Here is a 14759-nt window from a genome sequence, read left to right as displayed (position 1 = left end):
GAATAGTCAGCACTCAGGCTGGAATCAGCAGTTATGGTTTTCCAGAGTGGACGCCATTGCTCCTGTCTGGCTCATTCCTGTAAATTTTCCTTGCGTTTCTGTGTGAGTCAATCCTGAGTTTGTTTTACATAATGGAGTAGCTTAGAAGAGAGAACTGACTGTGGTCTGCTCTAGATGGGAGTTTGGTGGTCAGAAGATACTAGACTTTGAAGTGATAAGATTTAAAATGCTTGCAGTGTTCTGGACTGTATTGGAGCTGTGAGCTTCTGTTTCATTCCTAAATGTCAGTTTCTTATGTATGTACCTGGTCAGAAGTTGCAGGATTATGAATCATGGTCAGGTGAGGTATCCCTTGATAGCACTAAGCAAGGAGCCGTGTGTGTTGGCAGCTTCCTCTTAGTGTGAGGTTGTTTTGTATCGTGCTTTTGTGGTATGTCCTGTAGAGTGGAATGTGATAGTAAGTGCCAGATGATGGAGGTGTAGGCAAGAGGGAAGATGACTCAGGGTGTCCATATGCTGAGACTGAAGCATGCTGGAGTTTCTTCCTTAACGTTGTCCCAACACGAGGGACATTGTCATGTCAGCCACCATTCTTATGCATCTTTTGCTGGAAAAGAAATGAAGAGGAGAAAACAGAATACTGTGATGTGACTGGGTGTAAAGCTACCGTTGAGTGTAACGCATTTCTTGGTTTGTCCTTTGCTGTAGTACTGTTACTCATCTTTCAGATCCTTTGTTTGACTGATGGGGTATAAAAGTGGAGTGCAGTAAATTCTCAGTGTCTCTCTTTGTCCATTTTTTTGTAGGTGCTCTGCCAGCAGTAGGAACAGAGAAAAAGGAAGAGTCTGATTCTCCCTGGGATTCTGAGGTACTTTCTGTGATATGTGCATCTCCCCGGTCTGTGGGAGAGCCAGATGAGAACTACGTGAGAGCTTGCCTTTGCGTTGAGCCCCGCCCCTGGTGAGGCTTATTTACCCCATGTTGCTGCTGCTGGATGTCCTGTATCTGAGGGTCATTGAAATACCTGTAGCGTAGGTTCTCTGTTGAGATAGTACTGGGACAAAGTTATGTCAGACTACTTACGTTGGCCTCCTGGCTGCAGGCTTTGGAGTTGATTTTCTAGCACAGTTTTAATACAGCAGTTTATTGCTGCTTTTAAACTTATGAACTTCTCAGGCATATTTTTGTGAGGATTTTTTTTTTTCCTACTATTCAGATCTATTCTGCTGATCCAGTCAGAGTTTAACGGATGCCAATACACTGAGCAACCCAGACATTTAGATTTTTCTGTATAGAACCTCTGTCTTCTCTAGATAGACTTAATCCGATTTTGAAAATCATGTTCAGCAGACACCAAGTGTGCTGGCTGTGTTTATCCTTTCTGTCTGATAATTCTCAAGATGAGAGTGAGCAGGGTCTGTAGCTACTTCCCCTCTAGCCTTTGTTGTTGGGAAAAAAACTAATTCCCCACTCCTTTCTTAAAAATACAAGACTTTCTAGATAGCTTAATCGCTATCAGCTTTGCCTTTTTGGCCTTTAAGCAAATCAAATCTTGCTTTTGCAACGTAGTGATGCACTCACTCAACATTGTGGGACATGTGCCCCAGCAATGTAGGCTGATATTTGAATGCCAGGTGCAAATTTGATGCCAATGTTCAATCAACACAGAGCTGCAGCTTCTTGTTCACAATCAACATCTTGATTTCCTGTGTTAATTTCTTGTGTGGCTCTGTGATTTGCCAGCCTTAATCAACATTATGGAATAGTTTAGATGAATTGTGAGGATTTTTTTGCCCTTTTATTTAAAATGCAAAAGCCTTTGTTAGATTTTATTTTAAAAAAATTGTTTTGTACAAATTCTTACGCGTATGTACTGTATTATACAGCCGTGTTCTGAAGGTTCGAGGAAAGCATCTCCTCCTGTGTTTCTCCCACCTGCAGTTGAACATGGAGTACGCTTGCAGAGTGTTTCAGGGGAGCACAACAAGGGTAACTATCTCATAGATTGGATTTGTCTGTGTTTATAGACAAGTGAACTTTTTCTTTTGTTTTCCTTGTTAGTCCTGTTGTTCAGTGAGTATGTGCTGTAGCAATGAAGTGCTTGGCTGATGTTAATTAACAGCAGTGAACACTGAACTTGCTGGCCTGCTTGATTAGTCCAGGCGGTTCTTGCGTTCATTATGTATACTTTTTGGATATGTATTTGTTCGGGTGTTTTTCTTTGCTTTAAGTGGTTGCTTAAAGTGGTGGGAGGTGTATCTGGTTTAAGATTTAGCTGTGAACCCTAGCCTGCTGTGGTAGAGAAGGTCTGCAGCTTTTGTTGCTTTTCGTTCTTTCCTAAAGGTCACAAATGGTGGTGCTGGTTCCTAATGATTATGTATGATGCAAGTTTCTTTATTAATTTTGTTGCTGTGTTCTCCTTGATCTGCACAAAACAAGTAGGTAGTCTAGTGTGCCTTGTGTGTGACACTATTGATTCCCTTTCTAATGGGTACTATCAGATTGAAAAGCTGTGGTTTTTCAGGGCTTCAGCTAAGAGCTGACCTGATTCAAAGTCAGAGAAGACTCTTCCAGTGCCTCACCTTGTTCAGTTGTAAAATGTAGGAGATCTCTCCTGTGCTACTCGTTTGTATGCTTGAGAGCATGACCTCAGAGAGAGGTGGGTGCTTAGGTACTCACCCCAGGGTCTCAGAGCAGAAGATAGTATGTCCGTCTCCAGAGGATATCTTGTTGCTGTAGATGTTTTCAGAGCTCGTGTAGCTATTGGTCAGTTGCTGCTCAGAAGGTGTGGAAGCAGCACTCACGGTGCATTCACTTTTCTCTTAGTGCATTTTATGTGCAAAGAGTTTATTTTGGAAAAGCATGAATAGTCAGCACTCAGGCTGGAATCAGCAGTTATGGTTTTCCAGAGTGGACGCCATTGCTCCTGTCTGGCTCATTCCTGTAAATTTTCCTTGCGTTTCTGTGTGAGTCAATCCTGAGTTTGTTTTACATAATGGAGTAGCTTAGAAGAGAGAACTGACTGTGGTCTGCTCTAGATGGGAGTTTGGTGGTCAGAAGATACTAGACTTTGAAGTGATAAGATTTAAAATGCTTGCAGTGTTTTGGACTGTATTGGAGCTGTGAGCTTCTGTTTCATTCCTAAATGTCAGTTTCTTATGTATGTACCTGGTCAGAAGTTGCAGGATTATGAATCATGGTCAGGTGAGGTATCCCTTGATAGCACTAAGCAAGGAGCCGTGTGTGTTGGCAGCTTCCTCTTAGTGTGAGGTTGTTTTGTATCGTGCTTTTGTGGTATGTCCTGTAGAGTGGAATGTGATAGTAAGTGCCAGATGATGGAGGTGTAGGCAAGAGGGAAGATGACTCAGGGTGTCCATATGCTGAGACTGAAGCATGCTGGAGTTTCTTCCTTAACGTTGTCCCAACACGAGGGACATTGTCATGTCAGCCACCATTCTTATGCATCTTTTGCTGGAAAAGAAATGAAGAGGAGAAAACAGAATACTGTGATGTGACTGGGTGTAAAGCTACCGTTGAGTGTAACGCATTTCTTGGTTTGTCCTTTGCTGTAGTACTGTTACTCATCTTTCAGATCCTTTGTTTGACTGATGGGGTATAAAAGTGGAGTGCAGTAAATTCTCAGTGTCTCTCTTTGTCCATTTTTTTGTAGGTGCTCTGCCAGCAGTAGGAACAGAGAAAAAGGAAGAGTCTGATTCTCCCTGGGATTCTGAGGTACTTTCTGTGATATGTGCATCTCCCCGGTCTGTGGGAGAGCCAGATGAGAACTACGTGAGAGCTTGCCTTTGCGTTGAGCCCCGCCCCTGGTGAGGCTTATTTACCCCATGTTGCTGCTGCTCGATGTCCTGTATCTGAGGGTCATTGAAATACCTGTAGCGTAGGTTCTCTGTTGAGATAGTACTGGGACAAAGTTATGTCAGACTACTTACGTTGGCCTCCTGGCTGCAGGCTTTGGAGTTGATTTTCTAGCACAGTTTTAATACAGCAGTTTTTTGCTGCTTTTAAACTTATGAACTTCTCAGGCATATTTTTGTGAGGATTTTTTTTTTTCCTACTATTCAGATCTATTCTGCTGATCCAGTCAGAGTTTAACGGATGCCAATACACTGAGCAACCCAGACATTTAGATTTTTCTGTATAGAACCTCTGTCTTCTCTAGATAGACTTAATCCGATTTTGAAAATCATGTTCAGCAGACACCAAGTGTGCTGGCTGTGTTTATCCTTTCTGTCTGATAATTCTCAAGATGAGAGTGAGCAGGGTCTGTAGCTACTTCCCCTCTAGCCTTTGTTGTTGGGAAAAAAACTAATTCCCCACTCCTTTCTTAAAAATACAAGACTTTCTAGATAGCTTAATCGCTATCAGCTTTGCCTTTTTGGCCTTTAAGCAAATCAAATCTTGCTTTTGCAACGTAGTGATGCACTCACTCAACATTGTGGGACATGTGCCCCAGCAATGTAGGCTGATATTTGAATGCCAGGTGCAAATTTGATGCCAATGTTCAATCAACACAGAGCTGCAGCTTCTTGTTCACAATCAACATCTTGATTTCCTGTGTTAATTTCTTGTGTGGCTCTGTGATTTGCCAGCCTTAATCAACATTATGGAATAGTTTAGATGAATTGTGAGGATTTTTTTGCCCTTTTATTTAAAATGCAAAAGCCTTTCTTAGATTTTATTTTAAAAAAATTGTTTTGTACAAATTCTTACGCGTATGTACTGTATTATACAGCCGTGTTCTGAAGGTTCGAGGAAAGCATCTCCTCCTGTGTTTCTCCCACCTGCAGTTGAACATGGAGTACGCTTGCAGAGTGTTTCAGGGGAGCACAACAAGGGTAACTATCTCATAGATTGGATTTGTCTGTGTTTATAGACAAGTGAACTTTTTCTTTTGTTTCCCTTGTTAGTCCTGTTGTTCAGTGAGTATGTGCTGTAGCAATGAAGTGCTTGGCTGATGTTAATTAACAGCAGTGAACACTGAACTTGCTGGCCTGCTTGATTAGTCCAGGCGGTTCTTGCATTCATTATGTATACTTTTTGGATATGTGTTTGTTCGGGTGTTTTTCTTTGCTTTAAGTGGTTGCTTAAAGTGGTGGGAGTGGTATCTGGTTTAAGATTTAGCTGTGAACCCTAGCCTGCTGTGGTAGAGAAGGTCTGCAGCTTTTGTTGCTTTTCGTTCTTTCCTAAAGGTCACAAATGGTGGTGCTGGGTTCCTAATGATTATGTATGATGCAAGTTTCTTTATTAATTTTGTTGCTGTGTTCTCCTTGATCTGCACAAAACAAGTAGGTAGTCTAGTGTGCCTTGTGTGTGACACTATTGATTCCCTTTCTAATGGGTACTATCAGATTGAAAAGCTGTGGTTTTTCAGGGCTTCAGCCAAGAGCTGACCTGATTCAAAGTCAGAGAAGACTCTTCCAGTGCCTCACCTTGTTCAGTTGTAAAATGTAGGAGATCTCTCCTGTGCTACTCGTTTGTATGCTTGAGAGCATGACCTCAGAGAGAGGTGGGTGCTTAGGTACTCACCCCAGGGTCTCAGAGCAGAAGATAGTATGTCCGTCTCCAGAGGATATCTTGTTGCTGTAGATGTTTTCAGAGCTCGTGTAGCTATTGGTCAGTTGCTGCTCAGAAGGTGTGGAAGCAGCACTCACGGTGCATTCACTTTTCTCTTAGTGCATTTTATGTGCAAAGAGTTTATTTTGGAAAAGCATGAATAGTCAGCACTCAGGCTGGAATCAGCAGTTACGGTTTTCCAGAGTGGACACCATTGCTCCTGTCTGGCTCATTCCTGTAAATTTTCCTTGCGTTTCTGTGTGAGTCAATCCTGAGTTTGTTTTACATAATGGAGTAGCTTAGAAGAGAGAACTGACTGTGGTCTGCTCTAGATGGGAGTTTGGTGGTCAGAAGATACTAGACTTTGAAGTGATAAGATTTAAAATGCTTGCAGTGTTCTGGACTGTATTGGAGCTGTGAGCTTCTGTTTCATTCCTAAATGTCAGTTTCTTATGTATGTACCTGGTCAGAAGTTGCAGGATTATGAATCATGGTCAGGTGAGGTATCCCTTGATAGCACTAAGCAAGGAGCCGTGTGTGTTGGCAGCTTCCTCTTAGTGTGAGGTTGTTTTGTATCGTGCTTTTGTGGTATGTCCTGTAGAGTGGAATGTGATAGTAAGTGCCAGATGATGGAGGTGTAGGCAAGAGGGAAGATGACTCAGGGTGTCCATATGCTGAGACTGAAGCATGCTGGAGTTTCTTCCTTAACGTTGTCCCAACACGAGGGACATTGTCATGTCAGCCACCATTCTTATGCATCTTTTGCTGGAAAAGAAATGAAGAGGAGAAAACAGAATACTGTGATGTGACTGGGTGTAAAGCTACCGTTGAGTGTAACTCATTTCTTGGTTTGTCCTTTGCTGTAGTACTGTTACTCATCTTTCAGATCCTTTGTTTGACTGATGGGGTATAAAAGTGGAGTGCAGTAAATTCTCAGTGTCTCTCTTTGTCCATTTTTTTGTAGGTGCTCTGCCAGCAGTAGGAACAGAGAAAAAGGAAGAGTCTGATTCTCCCTGGGATTCTGAGGTACTTTCTGTGATATGTGCATCTCCCCGGTCTGTGGGAGAGCCAGATGAGAACTACGTGAGAGCTTGCCTTTGCGTTGAGCCCCGCCCCTGGTGAGGCTTATTTACCCCATGTTGCTGCTGCTCGATGTCCTGTATCTGAGGGTCATTGAAATACCTGTAGCGTAGGTTCTCTGTTGAGATAGTACTGGGACAAAGTTATGTCAGACTACTTACGTTGGCCTCCTGGCTGCAGGCTTTGGAGTTGATTTTCTAGCACAGTTTTAATACAGCAGTTTATTGCTGCTTTTAAACTTATGAACTTCTCAGGCATATTTTTGTGAGGATTTTTTTTTTCCTACTATTCAGATCTATTCTGCTGATCCAGTCAGAGTTTAACGGATGCCAATACACTGAGCAACCCAGACATTTAGATTTTTCTGTATAGAACCTCTGTCTTCTCTAGATAGACTTAATCCGATTTTGAAAATCATGTTCAGCAGACACCAAGTGTGCTGGCTGTGTTTATCCTTTCTGTCTGATAATTCTCAAGATGAGAGTGAGCAGGGTCTGTAGCTACTTCCCCTCTAGCCTTTGTTGTTGGGAAAAAAACTAATTCCCCACTCCTTTCTTAAAAATACAAGACTTTCTAGATAGCTTAATCGCTATCAGCTTTGCCTTTTTGGCCTTTAAGCAAATCAAATCTTGCTTTTGCAACGTAGTGATGCACACACTCAACATTGTGGGACATGTGCCCCAGCAATGTAGGCTGATATTTGAATGCCAGGTGCAAATTTGATGCCAATGTTCAATCAACACAGAGCTGCAGCTTCTTGTTCACAATCAACATCTTGATTTCCTGTGTTAATTTCTTGTGTGGCTCTGTGATTTGCCAGCCTTAATCAACATTATGGAATAGTTTAGATGAATTGTGAGGATTTTTTTGCCCTTTTATTTAAAATGCAAAAGCCTTTGTTAGATTTTATTTTAAAAAAATTGTTTTGTACAAATTCTTACGCGTATGTACTGTATTATACAGCCGTGTTCTGAAGGTTCGAGGAAAGCATCTCCTCCTGTGTTTCTCCCACCTGCAGTTGAACATGGAGTACGCTTGCAGAGTGTTTCAGGGGAGCACAACAAGGGTAACTATCTCATAGATTGGATTTGTCTGTGTTTATAGACAAGTGAACTTTTTCTTTTGTTTTCCTTGTTAGTCCTGTTGTTCAGTGAGTATGTGCTGTAGCAATGAAGTGCTTGGCTGATGTTAATTAACAGCAGTGAACACTGAACTTGCTGGCCTGCTTGATTAGTCCAGGCGGTTCTTGCATTCATTATGTATACTTTTTGGATATGTGTTTGTTCGGGTGTTTTTCTTTGCTTTAAGTGGTTGCTTAAAGTGGTGAGAGTGGTATCTGGTTTAAGATTTATCTGTCTGAGGATTTGGATATTTCTGGATAATCAGCAGAAGAAAAATATCATTTGGTTGATCTTTTTGTTTGTTTATTTAATTTTTTTTAGTTTCCTGTTTTTCTTTAAAAACTAAAATATGTGGGCAAATTCTTGTTATGTTTCTGCGGGTTTCCACCTGCAGCTCATGGCATTTGCTTTATGACCATCCTGATTGATCATAAGTGTGCTGGAAAGTTTTGCTATTGGAATAAAGCTTTTATCTTTTTGAGAGTGCTTTGGCAATGTGGCTTATAATATGGATTCAATGACATAGCCTAAAAGGGAAGTCCAATTTTATTTTCGTAAGCAGACACCAAATCTTAGCAAGCTTCTGGAATCCATAAATCAACTTACCAGTTGTCTTTAATGTCTGCTTCATATGATTCTGCCAAGCTTGAAATCAGTGTGGGAGGGGGGAAGAGGTGACTGTGGTAGTCTTTCTAATGTATTTCCATGTTACTTGACCACCTAGTGTTCGAAAATCAAGTCTTGATGATTTGTTTTTAGTATTTATTTAAATCTAAAAATTATTTTGTGGAACAATTCGTAGAAGCATTTTGTATGCTTGTTTCATGAATGGAGTCGTAAAGTATAAGATGACTGCAGCACAGGGCAGTAGGTTGTGTGAGTTAGGAAATAAAATTTGACACTAAACTTGAAAAAGATTTGGAATAACGCACATGTTGTGCATTACAACCAAGCAATGTTTGTATCATTTATTTCCTTGCAAACTGATCCAGAGAGGTCAGTTGAGAACCAGATTGTTTTTACCTCATTGAATGATGTTTGTATGAGGTTGCTGTGTCTGTACCCTTGCTCTCCATAAGCTGTTAATGAGAAAGTAGCCTCAACATTATGCACTGCTAGAATAGAAGTAGTCATAGTTCTGCTGGGTTCTTTCTTGATTGGTCATTAAGAAGCCAAAGCTATCTGCTCTAATTAATTTTTCCAGAAAGCAGAATTCAGCTTCCAAAAGGAACAAAATATTTTAATCTTGTTCTCTTAATAGACATGACTTAATGCTTCACATGAATTGTTGTCATTCTGTGATTTGATTCTTTTTTTTTTTTAAATAAAAGTTGGATGATGGGAATTACTCTGTATTTCTTATATACTACTACAAGTTCTGTGTGATAAGATAATTGGATATTAGCTATTTCACTCTCAATGAAGTAATTTGTGCAAGAAACAATTACAGAGCCTACTAATGTTGTAAAGAATAAAAGATATCTTCAATTAAATAAAATAACGCTTTCATTTTTCATCTCCAGGCTTTTCAGAGAAACCCAGTAATTTGCAGGTAAATGCTTTTCATTGAAATCTACTTGTCCTGCTCATTAATGAATATGTGGTTACTTTGAATGTATGGGTGTTTATTTTTCATTGGTTTGTCTTTCATAGTTAAAGGTTTCTGCAGTTTTAGAGATGAATGAAACATCTTCAAAAACAGAAAAGCAAAAATCAGGTAATGATGTCTTTTATATTCTGATTTTAGCTTCAAAATCTTTCTGATAAGCATATTTAATTAAGCATTTGATTCATTTGTTTTGCAGATCCACAGGAGAAATTGAGTGTAGATGATATTGAAGGTATTTATAAATAGTTGTTGTTTTTTTTTTGTCATGTCCCTTTGTGGGCAGATACATTGTAGTTGTAAATTCTTCATATTAAATTAATGTTTTGCTAGCAAGATGTTATTTCAGCAGCAGATTTAATGAAATATGGCTCTATCTTTGGGTGTTTTCTCCACTACAGCTCCATTCAACATTTCTAAACATCCTTCTACAGTGTAAGGTTCCTCCGGCATACCTGCTATCATCACCCCTTGTCAGGCAGTCCACATTTACTCATTTCCTTCTCATTGCCAAATATACCAATCTGCAGAGGAGCAATAGGGTCATGTCCTGTGTCTGATTCCTGGCTAGGGTCTGCAGGTGGAGCTGTCCAGGAGCTGCAGGTGGGACAGAATGGGTGATTCACAGGCTTATGCTTCATTAGCATGATTGATTATTTACCTGGCTTTTTCTTTGCCTCTCTGGCAGTTGTATGAAAACATGTATTACATATGCTCTTCCAAAGCCATCCTCTCATGTTTTGTTTAAACTGGCCACTGAGTTTAGAGCTAGTGGAAGGACATGGGAAAGAGAGTGTAGGTGGGAGGTAGTGAGTGGAAGTATGTTGGCAGGTATTCCTTTTGGTTGGGAAAGATAAATAAAAGTGAAGCAGCTAGATCATTTGTTATACATGGGAGGGAGTATATCTAACCTCAGTGGGTTCTTAGTTTCTTAATTCTGATATATGTGAATTTAAGTATTTGTTAGCGAGATACAAAACAGTTCCCTATTAAGGTCTTAGAATTTCTACAACGAGCCCTGAAAATTAAAAATCAGGTGAAAACCTATATAAGCAAGCATATGAAGTAGATGATTAGATAAGAGTTCAGAAAACTATTGCAACTTCTAAGTATGGAATGGAAATTGCTCCAAGCTGTTTGACATCCATGTCTTGGGAAAAAAGGTACTGTTTCTTTTGATGACAATAGAGGTTAAACTTCTTTCTAGAAAAAAAATGTACGTGTGTTTGCATAAAGAAAAGGAGATTCTCTACTGCAGTGATATTGTTTCTGTAAGATGCACAAAAGGTGGTTAGAATCATTGAATTATAGAATTGGGCTGGAAAGGACCTTTAAAAATCACCTAATTGAAACTTCCCAGCTGTGGGTAACCTGTTGCAGTGCCTCATCACCCTCATCAAGAATTTATTCCTTATATCTAATCTGAACGATCTTTTAGTTTAAAACTGTTACCCTTTGCTCTGTCACTACAGGCCATAGTTAAAAGTCTTTCGTGTAAGCCCCCATTAATTATTGAAAGGCCATCATATGGTCTCTGCAAACTCTTATATTCCCCAACTCTGTCAGCTTTCCTCATAGGAAAAGTGTTCCAGTCCTCAAATTGTTTTTTGAGACCCTTCCCTGGACCTGCTCTAGCCAGAGATTTTTTGTGCTGGGGGCCCCGGAGATGAACTCAGTGCTCCTGGTAGGGTTTTGAAAGAGTGGAGTAGAAGGGGACACCACCTCTCTTGGCCTGCTGGCCATGCAGTGCTTCTTTTTTTGTGGCCCAGGGTGCAATTGGCTTTTTGGACTGCAAGCATGCATTCTCAGCTTATATGTAATTCTTCATCCAGCATTATCCCCAAGTCCTTTTCCACAGGACTGCTCTCAGTCTGTTCATTGTCCAGCCTGTGCTGAAGCTGATGACTTCCCAACCCAGGTGCAGGATCTTGCGCTTGGCCTTGCTGAACATCATAAGACCTGCTTCTGTAGGCTGTCAGTATCTGTCTGAATGCGATCTCTTTTCACTAACAGATCAGATACACCACTTGGCAGCACTTCCCTGTCTACCAAAGAATCCATCCATGATATTTCTCCAATTTAGAGAGATGAGCTCTCTAGGTAGCTAACATCAGTTGCTATTTCTTTATCCTCCACTCTAGTCACTCCATAATAGAAGGTTGTCTGGGCCTTGGAAAGTACCTCCTTTCTTAAACTCTTTAAAAACAAGTGTGATGTTTCCCTTTCTCCTGTCACTAAGGGTTTTACCTGACTGCCACAACTCTTTAAATATGGTGGATAGTGACTTAGCAACCTAATTTACCCATGATCTTGGAGGTCTTTTCCATCCTTTGTGTTTCTGTGATTCTGTGAGTTCTTGTTTTGTCTGTTTTATGTAGTCATGTGAAATGTAGTCCAGTGATGGTGTGGGACGTGGCAAAGTTAGATAGGAAAAACAGTCTTTTCATAGCTCATTTTATGTCATCATTTCATGTATTTTCTGTTCATCCTTCCTCGTGTCTGTTTTTTTTCTATAATCCATGTATTTGCTCAAAGATCAGGTATTAAGAAATATATGTGAAAGTTTGTCTCAAACTCCTATGTTTGGGTTTCAGCAAGCTGTATTTCTTCTGCAGAGTGTTATAATTCCTATGGTACAAGTATTTCTAACTCTAAAAGGGTTAAACGAGACCCTTTGTGGCACAAAACAAGGAGAAATGAAAGTAGCTAGAGGAATCTAGCCGATTGCTGTCTAGCATACAGTGTGTCATGTATGTATAAATATAGTTCTACATGTAAACCATTTGAGATTCTTAAAGGTGTATTTCTGACTGATTTTCATCAAATTTCCCTTAGGAATGAAAGGGAAAATGCCCTGAGAGGGATTAGTTCGCACAGAGGCATCTTCAAACTGTTTTGTAATATTATGTTCAAATCGTAAATAATCATACGCTTGAGAGGCTGTGTTAGTTTGTGCTATTTTCTCACAAATGCAATGATTCAGGATGTACTCTAGGTATAATTAATTTGTAATAAGTCATGTTCGTTATAAAGATGTAATTTTTTCACTGTAGGTGAGCGCTCAGAATCTACCGTTCATGTGTCGTCATCAGCTAAAAAAGAGATGGTCAAGGATGCCACTGAAAACTTTGGGAGGCAGGTATGTGAAACCAAATATTGTGTTTTTCCTTGCGTGCAATTCTGAGAAACAGTGCAGTCATGTGGTGGGTTTTTTGTTTTTTCCTATGCAAAATACATACTCATTTGGGAGCAAAATTTTATATCATGTGATTATTTCTTTGACAAAACACGCCAGATTTTCCTCTGTGTATTAGAAAGATTAAGTAAAAACCTGAAATATGATCTGTCAGTGCTTTCTCTGCCTCTGCAAAATATCTCCTTATCTGATCAAGTTAGTAAGTGTTCGAAAATATTTTTTGAAGGTCATTATGGAGGAATATAGGCTAGGCGTCCTGTTTGTATTGAGCATACAGGACTGGGTAGGGATCTTCATTGAGTGTCTGGAGTCCTCTGTAATACCTCAAGGGAAGTGGAGGAAGTAATATCATCATACATCCAAGGCACTGTGGAAGAGGGATGTGATTCATTTCAGCAGGTAGAGAGCGGAACTTAAGTATTGGAAGGTGGTAGCAGATGTGCAAAGTGAATGGAGCTTGGAAATGAAGTGGCTGAGACAGGTGGTGACTGAGATGCTCTCCATTGTGAAAGATTTTTGTGGAGTTACGATGTGGAAGGAGAAAAGGGCCTCTATAACCAGAGTAAGAAGGACAATAGTTGTGGTTCCTTGGGATGCCAAGGCTGCAGACCTTGTTCAGAAGGGAACACAAACCAAGGGCAACTTTGCAGGGACTGTGAAGTCAGAGATAGTGAGAAGGCTGGAGAGAGGAGCTGGTCAGTGAGCTTGAGGCATGGTACCGTTTGGATAGATGTCTCAGTTCTTGATTTTGGGCTGAGGGCAGGAATGAACAGGTATTCCTTGTAAATATTTGTCTTGGGAGCTTGGAATAGAATTTAATAATTCTGACTCTGAGGAGCATAAGTGATTGTAATGTAGCCAGTCCCTTGTTGTGGTTAGTAAAAAAGCTTGTTATGATCACTCACGCTTGTTATGAACGCTAACCAGCAGGGGGTTTAAAGGGATAGTCAGTAGAAAGTTGAGTATGGGAAAATTTGGGCAGTTGTGTTTTCTGTTGTTACTGATTGGTTTTGATCTGTTTGATTGGTTTATGTTTCTAAACTAGATCCTTCTGTTTTGAGGAAAAAATAAATAAGGTATCTTTGTTTTGTTGTTGTTGTATGATGGGATGAGTTTGCAATGTAAATTATATGGCTTAACGGTAATTTCATTTTTCTTGGTAATTTTTCTGTCTTTACCTGCTTACTTAAGGATAAATATGTTTTAGAAACTTGATAGAAAATACAGCACATGAAAAGCAGACTGACAAAGCAGAAATTTCTCATCAGGAAGCCCTAGCAGAAAATGAGGAATCCCACAGTGCTGACAAGCAGTTAAGTCTAAAGCTGTGGGAAGAAAGATACAAAAAATGTGGATTGAAAAAGAGAAAAGGGAGTTGAAAAGAAATTTTACAAACATTACAGCAGAGCTGAAGCAGCTGTTTGGTGAAATTAATGAATCTGAGAAAGCTCCATCCCTTGTGGCAGAAGTGTCAGAAGATGACCTCATTGAAGAATTGAAGAGTCTTTGTGTTTCGTCTTGTGTGACAGAATCAAGTGATAAGTTAGAAAGTAAAGGTGAATTTGGAGATGTGAAACTTAATGTAGACCTAAAAGAACCCAAACCTGAAATAGTTATTCTGAGTCTCTGTGTCCTTCCTGATCACAATAACTTAAATGCGAGCATGGAAAATACCTGGAGAATACCAGATGAAGAAGGCTGCACTAATTACACAGATAATACAAAAGTACATCTATCAAAAGCAGAGGAAATGGAAGAGAATGAGAATGGGATTAGTAGAGATGTAGAGGGAAGTCCTGAGTATTCCCTGAGACATTGTTTAAAAACAAATATTTGGGATGACATTTCTAATAATCTTCCTAATATAAGACCTGTTTCCACAAATGGTGAAAGTACACTTGGCTTTATAAGTGAGAAGAAAATTGGCAAGGACATCTGTCTTAGTGACAGTGTTCCCAGAGACTGCCTTATCAAAAACAAGGAAATAGGAGAAACAGAAATCGAAAATCTTTTCCCGCATGCTCAGCAACCTTGTGGCATGCTGAAAAGGAATCTGGATGAAGAACTAAAACAAGATGTGGAAAGATTTAAGAGTAAGGTAGGAATGCTGCAAATGGTATTCCTGGCTTTGGAAAAAGAGAAGGTAGAGCTACAAAAAGAGGTAGAAGTTCACCTGCTTTTCCTT

At 40.0% G+C, this 14759-nt stretch overlaps 1 protein-coding gene across 1 annotated transcript in view; it reads left to right on the top strand.

Annotated features, from left to right (window-relative positions):
• Positions 1-14759, top strand: part of LOC146756618 (ankyrin repeat domain-containing protein 26-like) — a 50743-nt gene that overhangs the window by 17653 nt on the left and 18331 nt on the right. The window contains exons 14-17 of the mRNA XM_085524239.1: positions 9296-9324; positions 9426-9489; positions 9578-9613; positions 12432-12517. Of these exons, the coding sequence (XP_085380365.1) occupies positions 9296-9324; positions 9426-9489; positions 9578-9613; positions 12432-12517 (215 nt within the window). The remainder of the gene's footprint in view (positions 1-9295; positions 9325-9425; positions 9490-9577; positions 9614-12431; positions 12518-14759) is intronic.

Source organism: Coturnix japonica, chromosome 26 (assembly GCF_054131305.1).
Source record: "Coturnix japonica strain WE chromosome 26, WE-NBRP24, whole genome shotgun sequence".
Lineage (NCBI taxonomy): Eukaryota > Metazoa > Chordata > Aves > Galliformes > Phasianidae > Coturnix > Coturnix japonica.
Note: the sequence above shows the minus strand (reverse complement) of the source record. Positions and strands in the feature narration are given on the sequence as shown.